The sequence below is a fragment of the Macrotis lagotis genome, chromosome 3 (assembly GCF_037893015.1).
Source record: "Macrotis lagotis isolate mMagLag1 chromosome 3, bilby.v1.9.chrom.fasta, whole genome shotgun sequence".
In the NCBI taxonomy this organism is placed as follows: domain Eukaryota; kingdom Metazoa; phylum Chordata; class Mammalia; order Peramelemorphia; family Peramelidae; genus Macrotis; species Macrotis lagotis.
The window spans coordinates 242852241-242879621 of record NC_133660.1 but is presented as its reverse complement, the minus strand read 5'-3'; the positions used below and the strand labels follow the sequence as shown (position 1 = coordinate 242879621).

General features: G+C 34.9%; 1 protein-coding gene across 5 annotated transcripts in view; it reads left to right on the top strand.

Moving 5' to 3' along the window:
- Nucleotides 1–27381, top strand: part of BTBD10 (BTB domain containing 10) — a 100220-nt gene that overhangs the window by 19275 nt on the left and 53564 nt on the right. Inside the window, exons 1-2 of one of the 5 annotated variants that reach the window (XM_074230343.1) lie at nt 1457–3950; nt 5689–5845. The exons of 1 other annotated variant lie outside the window; for it this stretch is intronic. In XM_074230343.1, the coding sequence (XP_074086444.1) occupies nt 5745–5845 (101 nt within the window). In that variant the 5' untranslated portion in view covers nt 1457–3950; nt 5689–5744. Of the gene's footprint in view, nt 1–1456; nt 3951–4727; nt 5846–25015; nt 27345–27381 lie in introns of those variants that run through there. 3 more of the 5 variants (XM_074230342.1, XM_074230341.1, XM_074230345.1) reach the window with 3 other exon arrangements.

Sequence of the window (27381 nt, the reverse complement as noted above, 5' to 3'; positions counted from 1 at the left end):
CTAACTATATCAAATTGAAAACATAGAGCTAATTCACTACTAGTCAAAATGTGAAAAAAAAATTAGTATTTTAACTTAAAACATCTACTTTAACAAATCTATATTTTCTCTTTGATAGCTAATAAAACTTCACATTTTCCTTATAGGTGACATTTTAAAAATTCTAAACACATGAATATTTTTATGGAAATGGCATGACCTTTTTATCATAGCATTTTATTATTTTTTCCAATTATACATAAAGTTTTCAAAATTCATTTTTGTAAGATTTTGAGTTCCAAATTTTTCTTCCTCGTTCCCTTGCCTCCCCTCTCCAAGACAGCAAGCATTCTGATATAGGTTATACATGTATAATCATGTTAAACACTTTTCCATATTATCATGTTGTGAAAGAAGAATCAGAACAAAAGGGGAAAATTGTCAAAAAGGAACAAAACCCCCAAACTGAAAATGGTTTGCCTTGATCCAAATTTGGGCTCCATAGTTCTTTTTTATTAATTTAAAATTTTTTTTATATATTTAAGACAATGGGGTAAAATGACTTGCTCAAGGTCACACAGCCAGGCAATTATTAAGTGTCTGTGTCTGGATTTGAGCTCAGGTCCCCGATTCCAGGACCAGTGCTGTATCCACTGGACCACATAGCTGCCCCCAGGCTCCATAGTTTTTTCTCTGGATATGGATGACATTTTCTGTCACAGGTCTTTTGGAATTGTCTTAGATCACTATATTGCTAAGAGGAGGTAAGTCTTACCATAATTGATCATCTAAAAATGTTAACTGTTACTGTGTATGATATTTGCCTAATTCTGCACACTTAACTTGGCATCAGTTCATGTAAGTCTTTCTAGACTTTTTGGAGATCCACCTGCTCATGATTTCTTTTTTTTTTCTTTCTTTTTTTTTTTAAGATTTTCCAAGGTAATCAGGTTAAGTGGCTTGCCTAAGGCTACATGGCTAGCTAATTATTAAGTGTCTGAGGTCAGATTTGAACCCAGGTACTCCTGACTCCAAGGCCAGTGCTCTATCCACTGCGCCACCTAGCCGCCCCTCGCTCATGATTTTTTAAAGAACAATAATATTTTCTTAACATTCTTAACATTCACTTGTTCAGTCATTCCCCAGATAATGGACTTCCTCCTTTCCCTTAAGAATTCTTTGACACCTCAAAAGGAGCTGCTGCATGAGTCCTTTTCCCTTTTTATATTTCATAGTATTTTAAATCTAAACTTGACAAACATTTGTCGTTTTAATTTTAACTTTATAAGCATTTTTTCCAAATGTAGAAATCAAGGATTCTTCCTTTTATGCCTTCATTAGCATAGCTCTTTTTTCAGATGTGATAAGTGATTAAGAATTACTGTATTTTCATTGAAGCATCTATGAATGAAATCTGAAACAATGGCACTAATTTATGTATTCTTAATTCTTTTACACACAAGTAATAAGTTTAAAATTTCTTTTTTGTTTTCAAGAATAGTTAGAACAGTTCATAGCTTTTGTACCCTGTCAACAGCATTAATAATTCTGTTGCTGTTGGATGGAGGGTTATTGGATTTGGAGTCTGGAAGAGCTGGATTTAAATCTTGCCTCAGGTATTTAAGCTGTGTGATCCCAGGCAAGTCCTTTAACCTCTCTCAAACTTATTGTCCTCATTTTGTAATATGAGCAGAATAATATAATGGTGACCTCCCTTTCAGTTGCCATAAAGATAAAATAAGATATTTGTGGGTACTTTGCAAAATCATACTTTTCTATATAAATGCTAACTTTTTTTGTTCTCTGGTGATTTTATGAATGAAGTAAAACTCAACTGATTTTCATTTTATCTCTTATTAGCAATAGTCTTCCCTTTGGTTGTTAATAGATTGAAATTCTTATGAAAACTTCTTATCTTTTGACCATTAATTGGATGGGGGAATGACTTATTTTTCTAATTCTATTTATTTTCTGTGCCTCTTGGATAGTAGACTTTTGCCAGAAATAGTTAATGCAAAGATGTTTCCCCAAATTGATAGCGCTCCTTTTTTATGCTAACTGCATTGATTTTGCTCATACAAACACTTTATAGTTTCCTACAATTGAAGTAAATTTATTTTACCTTTTATACAAGTTGTCTATTCTTTGGTTAAGAACTACACGTAATAATGATTGTGAAAGAAACTTGATCTTTCTCTACATTTCTTCTATGATGAGAGGGGTTTTGTGTTTTTGAGGTTACTATGGAATATGGTATAATAGTTTGTTTAAATTCAATTTCTGCTGAACTGTTTCAGGCTAGATAGTGAACTTTCTAGTGCAAGCTCCTTACAGAATTATTTAATGACACGTAAGTTTAAAGACTATATAATTGAAGTGAAAGAATCATATTTCTAGTAGTTCACTTGTATCCAAAACTTTCCCCCTTCATATGTTTTTATATTCATTGTTCAGCTTGTATGATCATTTGGAAAGTTTTTTTTTAATTGTAGTAGAAACAGGATTTCTTATACTTACAACAACTGACGAATTATCTGTGTGACAGGGACTTAAGTTTGAATTGCAATTAAGTTATCAGAGATAACATTTCTTATTCCTTCTATTCATTTCTTTCCTGTTGATCTGTTTTTTTTCCTTTGCTGACTTTATTTTTATACCTCTGACAATTCCATGTTCCTTATTTCACATTTTCTATATTGTACTCTTAAGTTTCTTGGTACAGGAGTCTCTGGAGAAAAAAAAATAATACAGAGACATAGGTGGGCCTATGCTTACATCGTGGAATAATTTTTAAGGACAATTTGAAGGAAAGAATATGTATTGAAAATATATAATCTACCTTTTGATTTGTGCTATAAATTTGAAGATAATTTCCTCTAGAAAAACAGACCTTTTGATAAAGAATAAGATCTGCTGTACTTGGTCTGTCAGTCTGTCTGGACCTCATTTACTCATTTATAAAATGAAGATATTGAATTAAGTGACCCCCCAAAGTTCTCTTCCAGTTTCAAATCTATGTTCATTGTGCTGTTGGAGGTAATTGAGTATGTGTGTTATACTCTTTTGTATTTTTGCAAGGCGATGGGGTAAAGTGACTTGCCCAAGGTCACACAGCTAGGTAATTCTTAGGTGTCTGAGGCCAGATTTGAACTCAGGTACTCCCGACTCCAGAGCCAGTGCTCTGTCCACTGTGCCACCTAGCTGCTTCTGTGTTCTACTTTTTAAGATTTGTTCTTGACCTTTGGATCAGTGCAAAACTGGAATGAATGCTCCTATACAATGGGAGTTGGTATTCAGTTCAACTGCTGTTAAGCAGAGACTACTGGATGAGAAGAGACAACTGAGTTGAGTCCCTTACTTAATGGAATTTATCTCCCTAAAACTTTCTTCTACTCTTGATCTTGTCACTTTTTCAAAATGTGATGTTTAATCACTTCTTTGGGCTTATTATCACTTGAAAGGGGTTGGTCTATATCAAAAGATCTTATCCTGGTGTCTGTATCCCCTACCCCCACCAAGGGATCTAGATGAATTTCAGGGATCCATGAATATGCATGGGGGGGGAAATAGTTTCATTAGGCTATAACCAAAATTTATCATTTCATGCAATTATTTAAAAAAAACCAACATTCTGAGATAAGATGCATTGGTTTTGGCTAAACTGCCAAAGATGGGGTGGAGGTAGGTGATTTTGTACACACAAGTAATGACTATATATGATCTTTCTCTTCTTCACCAGTGTGTCTAAGACTCTTTCCAGCTCTTAATTTATGATGAATAAATTTATAAATAAAAAACATATCAAGTATTTACTATGTTTACTATATTTAATTTGTTAGCACTGCTAAAAGATGGAGATATTAGACACAAATCAAAGATTCCTGCTCTCAAGGACTTTATATTATGAGAGAGTGTACATAGTGCCTAAAGGAGTGATGGCCAGGGAAGGACATTATGGTATAAGGAAGATGGTAAGTAGTTTTGTAGAGGAGTTGATTGACACATCTCATAAAGGGACAATTGCAGCATTGATTTGATCTTGTTCTGTTCAAGAAATGAGTATATCTGCCATATTTCAGAAGTTTCTCCAGGGTAGGAAGGTTGTTGAAGTTGGAAAGAGAAGGAAAAGATTTGAGAGTAAGGAATGATTTTTATATAAGATTATTTTTCAAATAACCTGAGTTTCTGATTTTAGATGTTATTGCCTAACATCATTTCTCCAGTCTGAATATTAATGAGGAATTTGAGATTTCAAATGATGGAAAATGAATTACTGTGATTTATAGAATTGTAAAATATAGACTATAAAGTAAGAGAGATGCTGGACCTATATACTCCTCCTATCTTCATTAAAATTATGGAAATATCTATGAAGAATATGGGAAGTACTATTGAAACATTTTATGTCAATTATGAAAGGGTTTTATTTGCAGTTGTTTGAATAACAGTGCCACATTTTTGTTGTTAGTTTGGCCTTTGCCCACATCAAACAGTTTATTATCTGAGGATAGTTGGTACCAGAAAAGTCCATATAAAGTGAATGAATTTAGAACAAGGATCAGCATTTCATACTAAATAATAGAAGAGAATAACCCCCACATGGTTGGGAACTTTATTTTGATAAAAATAAAATAAAATAAAAAATTATGAAAAATAAATTTATTAATAGAAAATTTTAGGTTATAATTGCATCTATATGCTAGAGCAAATGAAATGAAGTTTTGATTTTTTTTGAAGTTTAGATTTTTTTTGTTGATAGTGGTTCTAATAAAATTATGATATCATGTAGTTATGGCCTCACTTTTTTTTTTTAATGTCCTCACTTTTGACTTCAGAAGCATGATCATTTGTGGAAAAATATTTGAGGGTTCCATTAGTTTTCCTTAAGGGTTCTCTTTAGTACTTTGAAATTCAAACCATTCTTTTTTGAAACTCCTGCCTACAGACAACCCTTGCAATGAAGACCTTGATATTAACAGGCAAGTATGGCAGCTAGTGTAAAAGTTAAACATGGCAGTTTGATTTGGAATTAATTTTATAAGAGGCTCATTAGTGAATTTTTCCTATTTCCCTACATGAATGAAATCATAGGTCTAGACTAAAACAAAATGTACCCTCTTGCATATTCCTATAATTAAAAATCAAGGTAACTTCTTTTCTTTGTGTATTTTTAGGTGGCTGTTTGTTGGTCAAATAAATGGTTCAAGTTGTAAATGGTTTCTTACAAAGATTCCATATACATGTTGCAAATTTTTTTCCTTCCAAAATATCTATTTTCATGTTAGATGACATTTATTTATATGAAATCTCCCCCCAAAAATATTTACTATGTAGATAATGCAACTATTTGAAGGTTCAGAAATAATTAGGTTTCTGAACCTTGAAATAGTTGGATTAACATCATTGTTGCATTATCAACATTATCAACATTTAAGAGAAATATGAGCATGTTTACTAAATGGTACCACATTCTATCTGACTTAGGAAAAATCCATTGGGCTAGGAGCTTAGTGAAAAATCCTCCTTAAAATGATGTATGGTGCACATTCTGTCATACTTTATTATTGTGTATATATATATTGACTTTAATAATCGTGACTGTTGGCCTTTAAAAAAGATACCTCAATTGCTGAAAAGATCTTTTAAAATTCTGTTTGTTTTCCTCTTCATGGAATTAGACTTAAAGGTCCACACTGCTTTCTTGCATAGGTTGGGGTGCTACATGTGTGCTTTCAGAGCTGTAGTGTGAGGAAGCTGGAAGTGGGATGGCAGGACGCCTTCATCCTTATGACAGTAACTCCAGTGATCCAGAGAATTGGGATCGGAAATTGCATAATAGACCTCGTAAACTTTATAAGCACTCAAGGTAGGTGAAAAATATATCCTTCACATGTCAAAGCTTTGATTAAGACTGATAATGAAGACTATAGCATTGGTTGTAGTGGCCTTATTGGAGGAATAGGAAGTTACAAATGCAAGGCAGAATAAGTATTTTCCTTTAGATAACTTTGGTATTTCTGTTTGGATTTTTATTTTCAGCTCCAGGTAATGTTAGAAATGATTTAAATTAGCTACTTGGTTGAAAAGTTTGGAGAGCACTGGACCTCAGTTTCCTTAGCTATTTATTATAAAGCTGGGAGATTAGGCCAGGTGATCTCTAAGCTTTACAACTCAGTCTTACTGCTTTAAATGTTGTGCTTGCTCTAATTAACACAGAAACTAAGGTATAGGAGTTAGTGCATTTCAACTCTGCATTAATTAACATTAGTTGTGTGAACTATAAAATGGAGATAACAGTACTTGGTCTAAGTATACAACTCTGGATAGTTGTGAGAAAAATACAGCCTTGAAATACTAGAGATATTTGAAATTAGTAATGGAGAATATTTAATGTAAGTGATGATTTATGGATCTGAATTTGTATTTGCTACCATAAGTTTTTGTATGCCTTCACTGGTTTATATGATATTACATTTTTGATTCTAATTGCCAAAAGATTTTATTGTTGTTGAGAGTGAACTCTTGGTGTGTTGTTTTATTAAATATGGGATTCTTTTAAAAATGCCATCTGAAAATTCTGGGTTGTTTCCCCCCACTCTTATATATGTGTTTTAGTAGAAAGTACCAGTTTCAGCCAAGGCTACTCTTATGAGCAGTCAACAAGTGATTAAGTACTTGTGGTATATTGTTTTAAGAATTCAAGAAAAAACAAGAGATTCATCTACATTAAATAAAAGCTATCTTTCTTTCCACAGCTATTCTTAAAAGGTAGCACCCAGAAGGGAACAGATACCTTGGACATAATTGGATTAGAGAGTAAAGAGAAGTTGATTTCCTAGAGCTGGACACTGTACCCTTTCTGAGAAGTATAGTTTAAGAGCATGAGCTTTTTGTGGTAGCCTTACCATTGTTGACTCATATATATCCTTTAGTCTACTTTCATTTTTTTTTTTAGGTTTTTGCAAGGCAAATGGGGTTAAGTGGCTTGCCCAAGGCCACACAACTAGGTAATTATTAAGTGTCTAAGACCGGATTTGAACCCAGATACTCCTGACTCCAGGGCCAGTGCTTTATCCACTGCTCCACCTAGCCGCCCCAGTCTACTTTCATTTTAACTGAAATATATTTTGATTTTCCTTAATCAGAAATTTGAGAGATATTGTGTAATGGTAGAAAGGACACTCAATTTAGAGTCAGAAGTCCCTTATCTGCCATTTAATACCTTTTTTTTTACTTGTGTGCAAAATATTTAATTTCTTGAAGCCTGTTTTCTCTATCACTGTCCACCTAGCTTTCTTTATCTGGCACATTTTAAGTGTGTCAGATATTAGCATTAAGTCACCATTAATGTAAATCAGTATTCTGATTATTTGGGAAGGGATTAATGTTAAAGATAAATCAATGAGCTATTAACAGCAAATGATAAGACACGAATTATACATTATTAGAGAGGAGCAGAATATAGTATAGTAGCAGATAGAGAAGCCAACCTTGAATCTAGGAAGATCTGAGTTCAAGTCCTGATTTCAGACACATACATAATCTCATTCTGGGCAAGTCAGTTCCCTTTCGCGTCCTATACTCTCCTAAAGCTGATGGAAAAGGTTCTCACCTATGTTTGTTGACGGAATTTCTTTACCTGGGATTTCCTTGTACCAGTGAAATCACAGGTCCAAACTTCAACTTTGGCTTAGTTTTTTGGCTTGCTTAACTTTGGAAAAATAATAATTAAGAATGTAAATTTTGTAGTTATTTGTTTACAGCAGGCATTCAAGATTGATTAAAAATAGTATGTGGAAAGTTAAGGAAAACATTAATTTGTTCCATTATTTTTTCCAGGAGAACTGAATATTATATTGAAATGTCTTTATAAAATTGTATTGAACAAATATTAAAATAATGGAATTTAAAAATTGATTTGGTGTGATTGTTAAAAATAAGTAATACAGTATCTGAAATACTAAATTGTGATAAATAGTATTTATTGGATTTTTGAACTAAATCTTTTAGTAAAAGATTTTTAAAAAATTATTTGGGCATTCCCTTCTGAACCTGTGATAACTCCTTTCAAAGAAACAAACCCCTTTCCATGTTTGAGAAGATCTTACTTTCAAGATATAATTACTGTCATACGTATATTTATTTTAATGTTCATTTGAGGTTTTTTTTTTCTCAAGAAATGCTTTTAGTCTAGAGAAAGTGTATTTCTTCTCTTGTATTCTTGTAAAATTGGGTGCTTTAAATCCACGACAAATACTTTTGGTTTTGGTATATAGTTTTCAGTAAACTTAAAAATAGGCTGAGGTTGAACATTATGGAGTTTATTAATGCAGTACATAACAAAGGAATGTGAGGTTTCAAGTTTAGTGTCCATTTTGTGTTCACTCCTTTTCTCATCCTGGGATCTGTGATTGATACTTGTTTCTTCTATGAATCCATTCCACTAAATTTAAGACTATATTTGTGTCATCTTCTGTTCATCCATTTCCTTCCTATGGACAGACTTCCTTTTTAATTCTACTGTTATATAGAATTTTTTAAGATCTGTAGACAGCACTGAAAATAAAAAGCCTTTTATTTGTTTATAAAACATAGTTACATATAATTCATCAAGCATTTATTGAGCACTTACTATGTGCAAAGAGTTTGGAAACATTTTTAATTGTTGGTCTCCCATTAATGTCATTACATACTGTGACCATCGCCAGCATTTCTGCCAAGAGACTTTGATGGCCTTTTGTTTTTAGGCTTCCAGGGTAGTGTTTTAGAGATCTGGATTGCTTATTTAAAAGACAGGAAAGAAAAACAGGAGCTCACCACTAAATGATGAATGTTTGGCTAAAAATTGCTGTTATGTTGCCTTACTGTAGGGAGTTATACCAGAAGAGTTGCATTTGAATTTGGGAACTTAGTCATACCAGACAAAACCTTAGGACAACATATTGTGCTCCTTTTATAAATTAATTTTAAATAGTAACATCTAAATGAGGGAAACCAGATTGTTTTGTGGATACTTCATTTAAGATTAGAATTATAGACAGCCATAGCCTTTTTTTTAAAGTTTTTTTTTTTTAGCAAGGCAGTGGGGTTAAGTGACTTGCCCAAGTTCACACAGCTAGGTAATTTTTAAGTGTCTTAGGTCATATTTGAACTCAGGTCCTCCTGACTGCAGGGCGGGTACTCTATCTACTACACCATCTAGCTGCCCCCAGCCATTGTCTTTTAATAACAATCAATGTTTCCTTTTTCTTTATCTTAATTGCTTTACCTAAAGCTGTTAGCAATCAGTCCATTTGGAAAACCTAGTTAATGCATTTTATAAATGATGAGGAAAGGGAAAAGTTGGAAATCAGTGTCCCTTCCTAGAGGGATAGAGCACTGACCTGGGAGTTTGAATTCAGCCTCAGACACCTGCCACTCAGTAGCTATGTGACCTTGGGCAAGTCATTTAACTCTGATTGCCTTGTATCCAGGGTCATCTCTGGTCATCTGATTCATATCTGTTTACTGGATCCAGATAATTCTAGAGGAGAAAATGAGACTGCTTACTCTATTCACATGCTTTCATGGCATTACCTCCCTGACTATATGGTCTTCAGGTAGAAATAAAGGTAGTGGCCTGATAGCAAGTTGAGGTAGGACTCTTGAGAAAGAAGAAACTGGGAGATTGCTTGAATTGAGAAATATATATTTGAATACTTAACTCTGGTAAATGGTCCTACATATCAATGTTATTTTGAACTGTCCTGAGGGGTACACTTCTAAAAAAATTAGCACTAGCTCAAGGTTCAATTAAAATTGTGTTAAATTTTTATTAAAATAGCACATTTTTGTAGAAAATAGATTATTCATTAATTATGTTTTAAATGCTCTCAGAACTTTACAATTTAGTCATTTTTCAGTTTGTGTCTGACTCTTTGTGATCCTGTTTGGGTTTTCTTGGCAAAAATATTGGAGTGGTTTGCTTTCCTTTTCCGTCTCATGTTAACAGATATAGAAAAGGAGGCAAAACAGGGAGAAGTGACTTGCCCAGGGTCTACAGCTAGTAAGTGTGGGAGGTTGAAATTGAACTCAAAAGAAAGACTCCTGCCTCCAGGTCAAGCACTCTATCCATTGTACTATCTGTTTGTCCTTTGCCATTTACTGGTCATCTGAGTTTGGGCCAACCAGTCACTTGGGGAGAGTGTGAGGGAGCGTGGTTAGTTTTCTACTGTATAATATATATTCATATATGTATATATATGAGACCTGGATGATCTTTAAGTTCCCTTCTAATGCTAGGTTTTATGACCTAGTAAGTCAGAGGAATATTTATACAGGTAGGCTACACAAAAGCCAGAAAATAGCTATTAGCATCTCAAACAAATATCACTGTGTTAGTCTAGATTCTGTAATGCCTATTCTTATAAACATGGTATTTGTTTTTGCAAACATTTTTTAACAAGTTTGATAATTTTTTAAATTTAAAAAATTTAAAAAAGAAAATTTATTAGGGGGCAGTTAGGTGGTGCAGTGGATGGAGCACTAGTCCTGGAGTCAGGAGGACCTGAGTTCATATCCGGCCTCAGACACTTAATAACTTAATAATTACCTAGCTGTGTGGCCTTGGGCAAGCCACTTAACCCCATTTGCCTTGCAAAAACCTAAAAATATTTTTTTGATTTTTTTTTAATCTGTGATATGCAATTAAAATAGACTAAAAAACCAATAAATCTAGGGACCTGGAGAGAATCTAGTACAGTAGTTTCTAAACATGAGTGGATTAGAATGCTTGAAGTAATAATGAAGATTCAGGGAACATGTCAGGAAGATGAACTCTTCCCTTGCTTTATTTCAGAGAGACAATGTTTTGTTTTGTTTTGTTTTGTTTTTTTGCTTAAGTAGTTTGGAGAAAAGTGTTGTCATTGAGGAAAATAGTTTACAGAATTTTAGAATTGGAAGATAGTTCCGAAGCCATGTAGTAACTCAGTAGGATTTCTTTCTATAACATCCCAGAATCATACATTTAGAAGGAATCTTAGAGGTCCATCTAGTCAAATTCACACCTAATTAAAGACGCACCTACATCCCTGACACAATAGCATCTTCTAATCTTTGCCTGAAAAGTTCTGTAAGGTCTGGGATTCATCTTTCCATTCTGAGTTAATTCGATTCCACTTTTAAGTCTAAATTTGAATTATTTTTGTAACTTTCATCAATAATTTCTACTTCTGCCCTTTGTGTAGCCTTCATATACATTTTGGGGCTGCCATTTGTCCTGATAAAACATTTTACCTATCCTCATATGGCCTGGAATCAAGACCCTTTCCCATCCTGATTGTCTTCTTTTGAATACTCTTCATTTATCCTTAGTAAATATGGTGCTCAAAACTGAATATAATACACCAGTGGGGTCTGAGTCAACCTCTGCTTGAAAACCTCAAGTAATATTGAACCCTCACCTCTTAATAAGGCAGCCTGTTTTTCAGAAACATTAAGATTTAGAAAATTTTTTTCTTCAATCAACAGAATTCTGTTTTTAAGTAACTGCCACTTCTTGCAAGGGATAAGCAGATGATTTTTCCCTATATTTTCTACATTGCAATTCTCCAACTACCAAAAAACCAGGTATTGGATAATTTTCCTCTGCCCTCAAGACTGCACACCCATTTCCCATTTCCCACTTATCTAGATCTGTCTTTGTGCTCAGGAATAGATTGTTGCTAGTTTTTCAGTATTGATACCATTTGGTCTTTAGGACTAATGGATTCAACATGTGTAACTAGAGCCAAGTATAGTGGGACTATCCCATTCTTAGTTCTGAACTATGCCTTCACTGATGTATATTATTTTAGTCCTTCTCCCCAATTCATTGGACACCCACAATGAATTCTACTAACATTAAGCATTAGGCCCTTGGTTGTTGGCCTTAAGTTGACAAAGATAAAAACCAGTAATCCTTGCCCTGGGGAATTAATTTATATTCTACTGGGATATATGTGACATATGCATGTGATGAGGTCCTGTGATAAGGTCCTGAAGAGATCAGTTAAAGTGCTATAGATGTATTTAAAAGTGAGAAGTACTCTGAGCTTGTGGATGTGGGGAGCTGTATATTAGGAAAGAATCTTTAAGGAGAATTTTGTAGGGAAGTTTGTCCCCTGAGTTTGAACTTTGAACATAGAGATTCTGAGTTGTGGTTATGAAGTTATCCCCCTTCATGGGGATAACTTAATTTTTGTACAAGTATGACTTTAGAGAATATTGTAGTTTGACCAGAATACTATGTAAATTTAGTGAAATTTTAAGCTGTATTAATTTATAAAAAAGATGGATGTCCTCTAAATGAGGAGAGGCCCTGATTGAGTTTGGCTTGTTGGAAATAAATGTGTTAATCTTCCCAAAGTTTGTCCTAATCAATTGGCCTTAAGAGCATATTTGATGAAATTTCTGTAAGTCAAGAATTACACGAGCACGGAGGGGGCAAGCCTGGGGCCAGACTCCTCACTGATGAATGGTATGATCTGAAACATCACCTTTTGCTTTTCTAGTCAAAGAAGGCTACAGAAAGTCCCTTACATAGGATGGGGAAGGAGGGAAGGGAAATCCAGAAGGGGAGGGGAGGGGAAACCATCCCTGTAAATGGGTGAATCCATACCTCAAGAGCTTATTGATGGCCTTAGAAAGTGAACCTTCTATTACTATAGAGGGAGTCATCTCTAGGCACTCTTCTCAAATGCTAATTGACTTAATTACCAGGAGTTATTTTGGTTGGGTCTTTCCACTTTGCTCCCTAAATGATCAATAGGAATTATGAAATAGGGAAATTCCAGTCATTTGTTGATAGATTTATAAATTAAAACATTCACTTTTGACAAACTTCAAAGGTCGGAGTGTAGGAGCTTAGAGAAACAATATTTGAAAGTTAATTCAAATTTTAAGAATGTTTATTATAATTTAATATAGCCACTATCTGCTGCTATATTTAGCTCTAATCAATCTTTGAACTTTGTGAGAAGTTGTTGCACATGCAATGCATAATGACAGGGTGCCCTGTCTTGTAAAATGAAAAAAATAAAAAAAATGCTATTCAGAATTCACAAAACTAAATATAAAAGGGATTTAAACACTAAGAGCTTTATATTATTTTTACAAGGATATAGAATTTCTATTTCTGAGCTTATTAAAGTTTAAAAACTTGGGCTTCTCTGTGTGTAGAATAGGTAGGAAATAATATAAAGTGAGGCTGAAGAAGTGGCTATTCTCCTTGCTCAAGGTCAGTTTCTCTACTTTTATTCTTGAACTCCTCTCTAGCAAATTGCTCTCACAATCATCCCTTTTCTCTCTATTCAGTCTTTATCTTTTGGTCCCTGATCCCATTTTATTTGTTTTCCTACTTTTTACTTTCTCTCTGGTTACCATATGATCTCCGAAAATCTGATGGCCTTTCTTGACTTTTTTTTGAAGTATTTAACTTCGTTGATTACCCTTTTCTCTCTGTTTTTCTTATTTTTCTCTGTAGGTTTATTTTCCCCATCCTGTACCTCTGTTCCTCTAATGGCTTGCTTTGTAGTAGATGAACTCAAGTACTCTGTAAACTCTTGCCCCTAAGCATAAGACTGCCCCTATCAACAAAACAATAAATAACCTGCTACCCTAGCCTAAGAGCTACAGCCAATGAATTACCTCATCTCTTTGTGTGTACCCCAGATTATCTCATCTCTACTCTAAAAGCTCACAGTTGAATTGCTTGTCTCCCTTTGAGAGAAATCTTAGGGAATCATGATTCCTCAATTAAAAACTCTGTGTCCCTATACCTCCCTAGAATTAGCCCACTTGTAAACTGGCCTTTTCTTTATTGCTTATACCTGCTGCTCCTGCCAACTTTCTTGCTCATGCCCTTAGGGGATCAACTCATTGTCTTTATTTTTTCTCTCCCTTAACTTCTGCTAACCACTGTAATATGTAATAAACTTTTTGTTACTACCTCCCCATTCTCCAAATGTTGAAGTTCTTCTCTTCTCAATGCTCTTTGGTCCTCCCCAATTCACTGGACTCCCATAATGAATTCTGCAATTGAATTCTACTACCATTAAGCATTAGGCTCTTCGTTAGCCTTGATTTGACCAAGAATTAAGGCTCAGACTTTCAAATTCAAATGAAGACATTTATTTGGGGGATCTTGCTCCCCAAGAATGGGCAAGTCTCTCAAAGGGAGGCAGCAGCCCAATTGAAAGGATGAGTTTTTAAAGGATAGATGAGGTAATCTGGGATATGTGGAGAAATGAGGTAATTAGGGTTTGTAGTTGGACTGATAGCTCGAAGATCTAATCCTCTCTGGTTTGGACTGGGAGGTACTGATTTGTTTTAGGGATTTGTCTTGCCCCTGGGGGCAGGGATTTACTGAGTCAAAATTCAGTTTGCATTTCAGTGAAACTGTGGTTCTTGTCCTTATGGAAGAAGACCTAGATGGCATCACTATATTTGAGACAAATGACAGTGTGTCCCACTGTGGCTTAATCAGACCAGTATGAGCTTGGAGTGCTTTTCCACAGGTCAGGCACCTATGTGGGTGGGTACCCTAAACTTAATGGATGTCACATTTCCTTTGAGCTGCTTCAATTCTGCCTTCCTCATATAGTGCAGCCCCCTCACTGATGAGGGCATGCCATGCTGGGCTGTCTTGTGCCAGTGTCTCCCATGCTGCATAATCAGTTCTAAAGTTCTTCAGTGAGACCTTCAGAGCCTACATTTGGCATTCTACCAATGTGCCCAGCCCATCATAGTTGCACTCTCTGTTGTAGTAATGTTGGAATGCTAGGTGGTTTTAGCTTGAGAAAGGACCTCTGTATCTGGTATCTTCTCCTGCCAGGTGATCTAAAGAATCTTCCTAAGACAATTTAAATGGAAGCGATTCAATTTCCTGACATGTTGCTGGCAGACTGTCCAGGTTTCACAGGCATGTAACAATGAGGTCAGTACAACAACTCTGTAGACCCTCAGTTTGGGAGTCAAGTCTAATACTTCTCTCCCATACTTTTCAGATCCTCCCAAATACTGAGCTAGCTCTGTCAGTGCAAGTGTTATCCTCATTGTCACTATAATGCAAAGAATCTTGGGCATAGGGAATATTGAAATTAATTGGAATCAAAATTTTGTAAATCTTTACTCTTCCTTTATCACTCTGTTAAAACACTTCATCTTGACCTCCAGTCTGACCTTGGCCAGGTTCTCATTAGTAAGGCAAGCTAGGTTAGGCAGGCTCTGAAACAGCATCAAAGATTACCCAGGATCCAATGCTGGACTTGAGCAACTCCCAGTACCCACCTCTTCACAAGTAATTTAAGGAGATTTTGGACAAGGCTTGCTCTCTTGCTGCTCTTGCTTTAGCTTCCAGACTTCTGCTTAACCTGGTAGCTGGCCTGCCAAGATTAATTAGCAATCCACCTGACTTTTCTTAAATATCTTCTTAACTTCTCTATCACTTTCTTTTGTGTTATAAACTTTTTTTAAACAAATCTCTTTTTATTTTTCTACCTGCATTCCTGGGTCAAGGAGTGGTTCCTCATAGGGGAATGCCAACAGGGGAGTACCAAACTCATGGAAACAAATATGTACTTCCTTGGAAAGGACACTTGTACACAGTACTTAGAATTTCTCCATTTGTTGTAATTAATGGTTCCACATGTAATTTACCCAATTCTGCCTTCCCCTTCCTCCCATCTCATTACCATCCCTTTATTACTTTTTTTAAAAAAATCATCCCATCAAAATAAACTTATGTCCGTACCTAGTAGAATGTAATGCTCAAGAATTATGACAGTCTTACTCCCAAATAGGAATTTTAATCTTATTGAAAAGTCTCTTTCTTTTCCTCTTTATCTTTTTATGTATCTCTTGAGGGTCCCTTTGGAGATCAAATTTTCTGTTCAGCTCTGGTTTTTTCATTAGTAAAGTTTTAAAGTCACCTATTTCATTAAATAAATGTCCATCTTTCCCCCCTGAAAAGAGTATGCTAAATTTTACCTTTAGTTGATTTTTGGTTGTAATCCAAGCTCCTTTGATCACCAAAATATCATATTCTAGGTCTTTAGATCCTTTAATATTGAGGAAACCAAGTCTTGCCTAATCCTGACTGACTCCTTGGAATTTGAATTGTTTATTTCTGGCTGCCTGCAGGAGTTTCTCCTTGGTCTGATAATTTTGGAATTAAGGGAAGTTTTCCTTGATTTCTTGAAAGATATTATCCAAGCTTTTTTTTTTTTGATCATGACTTTCGGGTAGGCCAATAAGGGAGGGGGTGAGAATTTCTTGAATTTTACTCATCTGATTTGACTCAAAGAGGGAATAACACACTTAGTTGACTTTAGAAATTTATCTTTCCCTCAGGCATTAGGAGGGGAAACGGGAGGAAAGGAAAGATAGAAGATAGAAGAGGGGAACTGAGAAAAGGGAGCAGATTGAGGGAAACTGTGATTGGAAGCAAAACTGGTGAAGAGGAAGGGAGAGGGTGAAAGGATTAAGAAAAATACAAATGGAAGGGAGATAAGATGAAGGATAATAGTAATTATAAATGTGAGTGTGAATGGAATGAATTCTCCCATAAAATGGAAGCAGATAAGTAGAGTACATTAAAAACCAGAATCTTACAGTGTATTACATATAAGAAACACATTTGAAGCAGAGATATACACACAGAGTGAAGATAAAAGACTGGGGCAGAATATATCATGCTTCAGGTGAAGTAGAAAAAAAAGCAGGGGTAGAAATCCGTATTTCTCAGTCAAGGCAAAAGCAAAAATAGATCTTATTAAAAGGGATAAGGAAGGGAAACTGCACTTTCCTAAAAAAACAACCTAGACAGTAACAGTATTATCAATATTAAACATATGACTAAGTATTATATAGCATCCAGATTCTTAGATGAAAAGTTAAGTGAATTCCAGAAAGGCATAGACAGCAAAACTATAGTGGTGGGGGACTTCAAACTTCCTTTCTCAGAGGGGACTCTAACCACAAAACTAAAGAAGAAAGTTAAAAAGATGAATGGAATGTTTAAAAGATAGATATGATAGACCTTTGAAGAAAACTGAATGAGGATAGAAAGGAATTTGGCTTTTTCTCAGCAGTACATGGCATCTACACATCTTAGAATCAAATGCAGAAAGGCAGAAATATTGCATATAATAAAAGGCCAGGGAAAGAGATAGATTAAAAATTAATTGGAAACTAAATAACCTAATTTTTTTTTTTTTAGGTTTTTGTAAGGCAAATGGGGTTAAGTGGCTTGCCCAAGGCCACACAGCTAGGTAATTATTAAGTGTCTTGAGACCGGATTTGAACCCAGGTACTCCTGACTCCAGGGCCGGTGCTTTATTCACTATGCCACCTAGCCGCCCCCTTAAATAATCTAATTTTAAAGAATGTGTAGATCAAACTACAAATCATAGAAATAATCAACAATTTCATCCAAGACAATGATAATCAGGAAACAACATACCAAAAAACTTGTGGGATACAACCAAAAACAGCTTGGTAAAATTTTATTTCTAAAAGTGTACATGAATAAAATAGAGAAAAAGGAGATCAATGAATTAGGCATGCAATTAAAAAAGCTAGAGAAATAACATTAAAAATCCTCAATTAAATACAAATTTGAAAATCAAAGGAAATATTAATAAAAGAAAGAAAACTTTTGAACTAATAAATAAAGCTAGGAGTTGGTTTTATTGGTTTTACCAATAAAATAGATAAAACTTCCGGTAATTAGGATTAAAAAAAAGAAAGACTCACAAAATACTTGGGAGTCTATCTGCTAAGACAAACTAAAACTATATGAAAACAATTATAGAATACTTTTCACTCAAATAAAATCAGATCTAAATAATTAGGCAAATGTTAATTGTTCATGGGTAGACTGAGCTATAATATAATAAAAACAACAATTCTGCCTAAATTAAATTACTTGTTCTGTACTATACCAATCAAATTAGTAAAAAAAATTGCTTTATTGAGCTAGAAAAAATAATAAAATTCATATGGAGGAACAGAAGATCATGAATATCAAGGGAAAGGAAGGTAGCCTAGCCATATCAGTTCTAAAATTAAATTATAAAGCATCAGTCATTAAACTCTTGGTAGATCACTGCAATAGATTAGGAACAAAAGAAATAGTAATGAAAGACTAGATTAATGTCCTATTTGATAATTAACCCAAAGACTCTAGCTTTCTGGGATAAGAACTCACTCATGGATAAAAACTGTTGGGAAAACTGGAAGATAGTATGACAGAAATTAGGCATAGGCCAACATCTCATAACCTATTCCAAGATAAGTTTGAAATGGGTCCAGGATTTAAATATAAGCCAATTAAGAGAGAAAAAAGGAGTAGTTTACTTGTCAGATTTATAGAAAGAAGAGCAATTTATGACCAAAGAAGATATAGAGAATACTAATAATAATTTTTGTTCTTCATTCTCAAAGAAGCCCATGGGGGGCGGCTAGGTGGCGTAGAGGATAAAGCACTGGCCCTGGAGTCAGGAGTACCTGAGTTCAAATACGGCCTCAGACACTTAATAATTACCTAGCTGTGTGGCCTTGGGCAAGCCACTTAACCCCATTGCCTTGCAAAAAAAAAAACCAAAAAACAACAAACCTAAGAAGCCCATAGAATCAGGGAGGTGATGCCATGACAAGCATGTGAATTGGATTTTAGTGAGAGGGTGCTGTGGTAAGTCACCAGCCTCACTTTCTCCTCCAGAGCCATCTGGGTCCAATGGTCACATATGAATCAGGATGATTGGAGATGGTCCTGGTTATGAGTCAGTCGGGGTTAAGTGACTCATGCAAGAACATACAGCCTAGTAAGTGTCAAGTGGCTGAACTCCTGACTACAAGGCCAGTGCTCTGTCCACAGCCCCAAGATAGAACATTATAAAATGCAAAATGAATAATTATGATTTCATTAAATTGAAAAGTTTTTGCTCAAGTAAAACCAATGCAACCAAGATCATAAGGAATCCAGTAAATTGAGAAACAATTTTACAGCTAGTGTTTCTGATAAAGGATTCATTTCTAAAATTTTGGAGAACTGGGTCAAATTTATAGGAATAGGAATTATTCCCTAATTGATAAATGGTCAAAGTGTATCAACAGGCAATTCTCAGATGAAGAAATTAAAGCTAACTATATGAAAAAATGAAAAAAATTAAATATTTATTAGAGAAATACAGATTAAAACAACTCTTGAGTCCACCTTAAGATTGGCCAATATAACAAAAAAAGGAAAATGATCAATGTTGGAGGAAGGTGTAGGAAAACTGAACTAATGCATTGGGGTTTTTTTTCATTGCTTAAAATAAATTTATTTTTGAATTTTACAATTTCCCCCCAAGTCTCACTTCCCCCCCCCCTTTCTCCCCACAGAAGGCAGTCTGTTAGCCTTTACATTGTTTCCATGCTATACATTGGTCTAAATTGAATGTGTGAATTTGTGGGGAGGGAAATCATATCCTTAAGAAAAAAAATAAAATATAAGAGCAAGATTACATAAGATAAGGATTTTTTTTTAAGTTAAAGTTAATAGTCTTTAGTCTTTGTTCAAATTCCACAATTCTTTCTCTGGGTACAGATGGTATTCTCCATTGCAGAAGGGGCGAACTATTCCCTCTTAAAAGTTAATATTCCTAGTGAAGTTGTCTCGGTTAAAAAAATCATTAAAACAAGGATAGACTTAGACTCTTAGACTGTTCTTAGAAGAAAGAGGGAGAGAGGCCTTGCATTCCAAGCCAGTGACCTTCCTGATTCTGTTGGGGGGAAACAGTAGACTATTTCCAGAGAGACCTTGCATTTTTAGTTAGTTACCTATTTGATGATAAAACTATCTTAACTAGGAGAACAGTAGACTGTTCCCATGAGAAAAACCTTGCATTCCAACGAAGCTCATAAGACTCTTCTTGTTTGATGATAAGTAAACTGTTCCTAGACCTTGGGTTCCAAGACAAGTTACATTACTTCAATAAGATAGTTATAATCCTGAAAGTTTTTCTTACCATCTGCATGATGAGTTAATATTTTATGAAAACCTTTCATTCTTTTCTTTGTTGCTGGGGTAGATTTTCACAAGTAGAATGTAACTGAAGACTAACCAATGAGTCAACAACAGAGAGGGACGATAGGGAGGAGGAAAGACTTGGACGAACTGATGCTGAGTAGAACCAGTGGAACATTGTACACATTAACAGCTACATTAGGTGATGATCTCTATGATGGACTTGCTCATCTCAGCAGTACAATAATCAATGATATTTCTAAAAGACTTGTGATAGAAAATATCACTGACGTCTAGAGAAGGAATTAATGGAGTCTGAATGCATACCAAAGCTTAATATTTTCAATTTTTTTATGCATTAATGGATTTTTTCCTCTCATGTTCTCCCCCCACCCCCTTTTTCATTTGATTCTATTTTCACAACATGGTTAATATGGATACTTGTTTACCACAGTTACATTTCTATAACCTATATTAGATAGCTTTTTGTCAGTGGGAGGGAGAAAAATGTGAAACATGACTGTTGAAAACTATCTTTGCATGTAGCTGGAAAATTAAACTAATAGAAAAAGAGATCTTTTTTTTGCAAAGTTTTTTTTTAGGAAAAAAATTATAGCAGCACATTTTATTGTAGCAAATATCTGGAAGTAAAGTTGGTACCTATAAGTTGGGGAAATGATTGAATGAAGGACAAATTGTAGTATGTTAATGTAATGTAATTCACCATAAAAATGATTTTTGAGAAAACTGGGATAACTTTTGTAGAGTAAAATGAGAAGAGAAAGAACAATTTATAGAATTATCAAAATCATCAAAGGAAAAACAGCTTTAAAAGATATAGAACTGATCAATTCAGTCACCATTCATGATTTCAGGAGAATGATGATGAAGTACTTCCAACTCTTGGTAGAAAAATGATTGATAAAGAGAGCAATTAGCCCTGAGGGCTAAATCTGGCTTGCTACATGTTTTTGTATGGCCCTGAAGATAAAAATGGATTTTATGTCTTTAAATGTAATAAAACTTTATTTAGAACAGTTTCAGTTTTAAAAAAAAAACAAACCATAATAGAAGAAAGATACTCAGCTTCTCCACTTCTGTAGTGTTGGTCATGCTTATCTGTCAGAAGCCTGAGGAAAGAGCTGATGATTAGTACTATCTTCTGGTACTTGGACCTATGGGAAGCTACATCTTATTCTTCTAAGCTATTTGCTGGGAGACTTGATGATGTTTTTAATTACCCTTTAAGGTGAAATTAGCCCTGCCTATATGGCAGATATTGTTCTACCACAGGAGATCTGAGAGCACAAATGGAAATGTTATTTGACAAAACTGTGATGCTTGTCCATCCTTGAAGAAGAACACAACATTGGGGGGAGGGGGGAAGGCATGACAAACATGTGAATTGGATTGCAGTGAGGGGGTGCTGTGCTAGGCACCCAACTTACTTTCTCCTCCTAAACCATCTGGGTCCAGTGGCCAGATAGGAATCAGGACAACTGGAGATGACCCTGGGGGCAAGGCAGTCAGGGCTGAGTGACTTGCCCAAGGTCACACAGCTAGTAAGTATTAAATGCCTGAGACCAGATTAGAACTCTCATTCTCCTCCTGCCTCCAAGGTCAATGCTCTGTCCACTGCACCACCTAGATTCCTGGCAAAACTGTACACTGAAGTAGAAGAGAGGATGGGTATGAGTAAGATATGGAGACAATTTTGAGGTAAGGAGGAGGTAAGATTAAAAGATCTCTTGATAGTTTTCCCAAAGCTTCTCAGTAAACTAGCAGAGTTATTTGAGAGAGAATGAGGTTGTTCTAAAATATCTCATTTCATCTTAATCTAAAACCTGAACTACCAGACTAGTCTGAATTTTATCTGACCAACAACATCCCCCTTTTTTCACTGTTTACACAAACATTATCATGCTCTCCTGTCTTTGAAAAGAAAAACCCATCTGTGCCTTCTCATTAGATTCTTGTCTATTTATTCCTCCTTTCCCCCATCTTACTTCCCTTCTCCCCCCCACAGAAGGCAGTTTGCCAGTCTTTACATTGTTTCCTGTTGTACATTGATCCAAATTGAATGTGATGAGAGAGAAATCATATCCTTAAGGAAGAAACAAAGTATAAGAGATAACAAGATCAGACAACAAGATAACAGTTTTTTTCCCTAAACTAAAGGTAATAGTCCTTGGTCTTTGTTCAAACTCGACAGTTCTTTCTCTGGATACAGAATACAGATGCTATTTGCCATTGCAAGCAGTCCCAAATTGTCCCTGGTTGTTGCACTGATGGAATGAATGAGTCCATTAAGGTAAATCATCACGCCCATGTTACTGTTAGGGTGTACAATGTTCTTCTGCTTCTGCTCATCTCACTCAACATTAGTTCATGCAAATCCCTCCAGGCTTCCCTGAATTCCCATCCCTCCTAGTAGACATTTGGGTTCTAAAGGGACACTTATTACTTTTCCCCTTATTAGAATGGAAACACTATCTGGCTCTTACAAATTCTCCAATTTGCCTTTCTTTCATTTCTCTGGACTCAAGTGTTTATATTTCAGTTCCTTCTCAACTCCCTTCTTTTAATCAGAAATGCTTGAATGTTTTCTCATTTCATGTCTTCTGTAGGATTATTCTCAGCTTTGCCTGCAGAGTAAGCTATTTTTGATTATAAGTCTATTATATCTTTTGTCATTTGGAATATTGTATTCTGATATATCTCATTTATGTTAGAAACTGACATATGATCTTATGCTATCCCTACCATAGTACTTTGGTACTTGGACTATTCTTTTTGGATGCTTTGGATATTTTTTCTTTGATGTGGGAGCTCTTGATGTGGGCTGTGATATTTCTGGGACTTTAACATTTGGAGTTTCTTTTAAGAAATGATCAGTGAATTCTTTTGGTCATAACTTTGCCTTCTCCTTTTTATACACACAGAGACACATGGTTTTTAAAAAGAGATTGCTATAATTGTTAAATGCTCTCTTGATCTCTTTTCCAGAGTTAGAAATTTTTTGTATTAGGTAGTTTATGTTTTCTTCTATTTTTTCAATTTTAAAAATTTGTTCTACTATTTCTTGTTGGCTTTTATAGTTTTTGATTTTGGTGGGGGGGAGGTCCAACCTAGTTTTCAGGGAGTCTATTTCCTGGGATATACTTTTCTCTTTCAAACTTCTTTTTCCTCTACTAATTCTTCCTCCCATAAGCATTATTTTTTTATCTCTTGCTTCATTTCTTTTAGATATTCATATAATCCTTGTAGGAAATCCATTTTTTTTGCTTTTAGACTCTTGCATATAGTTGATTTAGGAGTTGTTTCTTTAGGGGAATCTGTAGATTTGCAATTTATGTTACTGGTCATTGTTTTCTTTGTTTAGTCTTTCTTCAGCTTCAATTTCCAAATTGGGCCTTTGATCCAGACCTTGGCCCTGCCCATTATGTGAGGTTTTTGGTTTTACTCTGGGTTTTCTGGATTCCTGCACTGACATTGTCTTCATGAGGTATTCTTTGAGGTTCACAATGCTGGTCCCCTCTTTGATGTCTTAGGAAGGAGAGTTAGTTTTCTTAAAATCCCTCTATACTTGGGCTGTCCTTGGCTGAGTACTGCTGCTGGGACACTTAAAAGACTCTCTAGGGTTTTCTGGCCACTCTGGGTCTTTCTTGTGGAACCTTACTGCTGCATCTAAACATAGAGCCTTCCAGGCTACACATTCCTCATTACTAATCAAGGGGGGGCAGTGACTGGTGCTGGTTTTATAGTGTTCATTTTCCTGTGACCTTGAACTTCTGACTGATTTTTTTTTTGTAGTTTTGGGGATTTAAAAAATTGCTTTAGTTCTATATGAGATTGCTTTATTGATGTTTGATATGATGAGAACATTAGATTTTGTTGGGGTAGCTATACAGGAACCTAAACAGTCTGCCTCTTGTCATCTTCTTTGGATCTAAGTAAAAATTAAAATTGAATAGGCATGCATATGATCTTATTTTTTATTTAACTCATTCTTCTTTCCTATAGAGATTTTTCATTTCTGACTCATAATTGCTCACATAGCATATTAAAATTTTCAGTTATATTTTCAATGCAAACCCTTGAAACAATTATTAATTCCATTTTATAAATGAGAAAACTTAAGGCCCTGAATACTTACTTATTTGATTTGCCTACAGTCATACATTTGTCCAGTAAATATTTGACAGAATTTAATAGTTCATATTTTCTGACTCCCTATCTCTCATCTATGCTTCCATTGTCCAGTAAATATTTGACATAGAATTTAATAGTTCATATTTTCTGACTCCCTATCTCTCATCTATGCTTCCATTGTGCTTATTATCCCTCTTTGCTTTCTAAGGTTATCTTCAAATCAGTGGCCAAAATTTTGAAAAGACTTAACAGTAGATTCCTGGGGTAGGCCACTAGGTAGGATCTTGTCTATTTTGTCACTAATGACTCCTTTTTGGGTCTAATAATTCAATTAATGCCCAGTCATCTGGTCTGCTTTTTTGAATGTTCTTCCCAAGTATTTGATGATCATGTCAAGTGCCTTGCTGAAATCAAGATAAAATAAATTAAACTATTTTTTTAAAAAATAAACCAGTCTAGTAATCCCATAAAAAAATGAAATGGGGGCAGTTAGGTGGCTCAGTAGTGGATTGATCCCCAGCCCTGCAGTCAGAAGGACCTAAGTTCAAATCTAGTTTCAGACATTTAATAATTACCTAATTGTGTGACAGTGGGTAAGCCACTCAACCCCATTGCAAAAACCCCCCAGAAAAGAAATGTTCGTCTGATACAACTTATTTGGTGAAACCATCTTGATCCTTTATTGAGAAAAGATTTTTTTTTAAATTAATGAGTCCTTACTATATTGTAAAGCACTGTTTTTATAGTTCTAATATTATGCTATTGTGTTTATGTAGCGTATGTGTTTATGTAAATGAGTAGCCTTTTTTAAGGGGAAAAACTTAAGTTTTTGGTAAAAATGTCATATTTGCAAAACTGTCTAGTATCAAACTTAACATAATTCTTTTCATATGTTAAGCACTTAATAATATAGCTTATACTTATATTGTACTTTATAATTCAGAGCAATTTATTGGGATTACCTCACTTGATTTTCATAACCCTGGAAAGAAACTGGAAATTAGGGGAAGTGGGGAAGACATTCTTACATAAATACGATCAATTGTTACATTTTATAAACCTTACTTGAAAAGATATTATTTGTTAATTAACTTTCCAAGGGTCAGATAGTAAGTGAAACAATTTTTCTAGTATTTCATTCTTCCTCACATTGAATGAAAATATATCCTCTGTTTGACTTTTAAGGTCTTTTAAAACCTGGCTTCTTCTTACCTTTCTAATCTTATATTTTACCCCTTTCTACATACTCCATAATCAGGGCCACTGACCTCCTTACAGTTCCCATCTCTTGAGTGTTTTTGTCTGTCTTTCATCCCTGAGTAATGTTCTTTCTCCTAGTTTCTACCTCCCTTTGCTTCCATCAAATCTCAGCTGAAATTCAGCCCTCTGCAGAATTTCTTTTTCGGTTCTCTTTGGTCATAGTGCCTTTCCTCTGAGACAACTTCATTTTATCTTGTATTTAGTTTGTACATGGTTTTTGTCTTGTAGTCTACTTTAGAAGAAGGCTGTTTTTGTGGGGAGGGGCAGAAGTGGAGTAGGTAGCAGCTTTCTGAGTATCCCTGGTTCTTACATTATAGATTACAGTGCTTAGAATGCTTACATTGAAGATTTTAATAAATGTTAGTTGGCTGACATATATGTAATTCACTTTCTATGTGTGTATGCATATGTGTGTATTACCAGCTCTACCACATACTAGTCATATGACTTGACCTCACTGGAGCTAATTTTCCTCGCCTATAAAAGGGAGGTGATAATATTTGTTGACAAAATATTATACAAGTTGTCTAAGTAGATAATATTTAAGTTGAAAGCATTGGAAAATGAAGTAGTATACATAAAATACTTTGTAACAATATACATAAACGTGACCTCTTGTAGAAGGTATATATGGCATATGCTATATTTTAAAAAATGTAACAAAGTAAGTATATTATAAATACTGTGATTCTTTGGACTTGCATTATTTTCTGATGACAAGCAAAATTGATGTGCCTTTTTGAAATAAATAAAATTGTAGCATATGTTTTGACTGTTTTTTTTCCTTTATAGAGAAGTTTGATAATTTTACCCCACATCTTAGCCAGCATTTTTGCTAACAAACTCCTAATTTCTTTTCTGAAGAAAGTTGTAGCTATTTTCTTTAAGTTGTATGTCAGAGGAAAGCTCTTTACTTTTTTTAAAAAAATAGAATTGTATTCTATATGATAAAATTTCAATGCTTAAATCAATCAGTTATGAACTAGAGGTATTTTGGAGGGCAATTATTTTATCAAACTCAAATCTGCAGCCTGCTCAAGTTACCAAAGATACAGGCATCATACATTCAAATATGAGACTTTGCCGCAAGGTTTGACTCCCACACGGGGAGCGCATGCTCTGTTCTTTATCTGGGCCTCAATGAAGACTAAACTGTCCATTTAGTTTATAAATTGTAGACTGTAGTTCCAAGATGTTTAGAAAATAAGGAAGTTTTCTTTTCTTAGAAGAGTAGTTCTTTACTTTATTATTTGGTCTTAAATTCAGATGAATCTGTATTATCTTGAAGGATCTCAAAATACAAAGTAAACTTAACGAGAAAAGGAACTTTGCTGTATCATTTTCAATTGCCTTTCCCCGCTTTTACTGAAACCTGGAAGGCTGGCAAGGTTAGAATTAGCTTTACAGATGGTATTTGGCAGTGTACCACTGAGCTCTCTTCTCTCAGCCTTCCTTCTCCTGTCTGTCAATTACATTATCCAATGATTGTTCAGAGATGGAGAAATGGACCGACCACAGCTCACACGATGCCGCTGGGTTAGAGACGTCAGTGCTGCACTACCCACGGCTGAGTCAGTGGCTGTGAGAAAAGGAACTGAATTAATATCTAGAGGGGGTTGCGTCTCTGAACATTAAGCAGCTTAAATAACTGCAACAGGATTATTGTACTTGGAAGGCAGTGAAGCGGGAGAAAAGCTAGAAGAGTTGGGTGGATGTGAGAGGAATAAGATTATTTTGAATGGTTCAAAGGAATCCTGAGAAGATAATGGAAATATCAAGTGTGCTAAACTTTGCTAGTAATGCTCAAGGATGCTGACCTGGCTTTCACTGCTGCATTGTTTGAAAGAGCAGAGCTCCTTTGTGCTCTGATTTCAAAAATATTTCCTTGCTTTTGTGTGTCTACTTTGGCATGTTCAACAGGAAGGTGTGTATTCATTTCTTTATTACATGATGATCTCTGG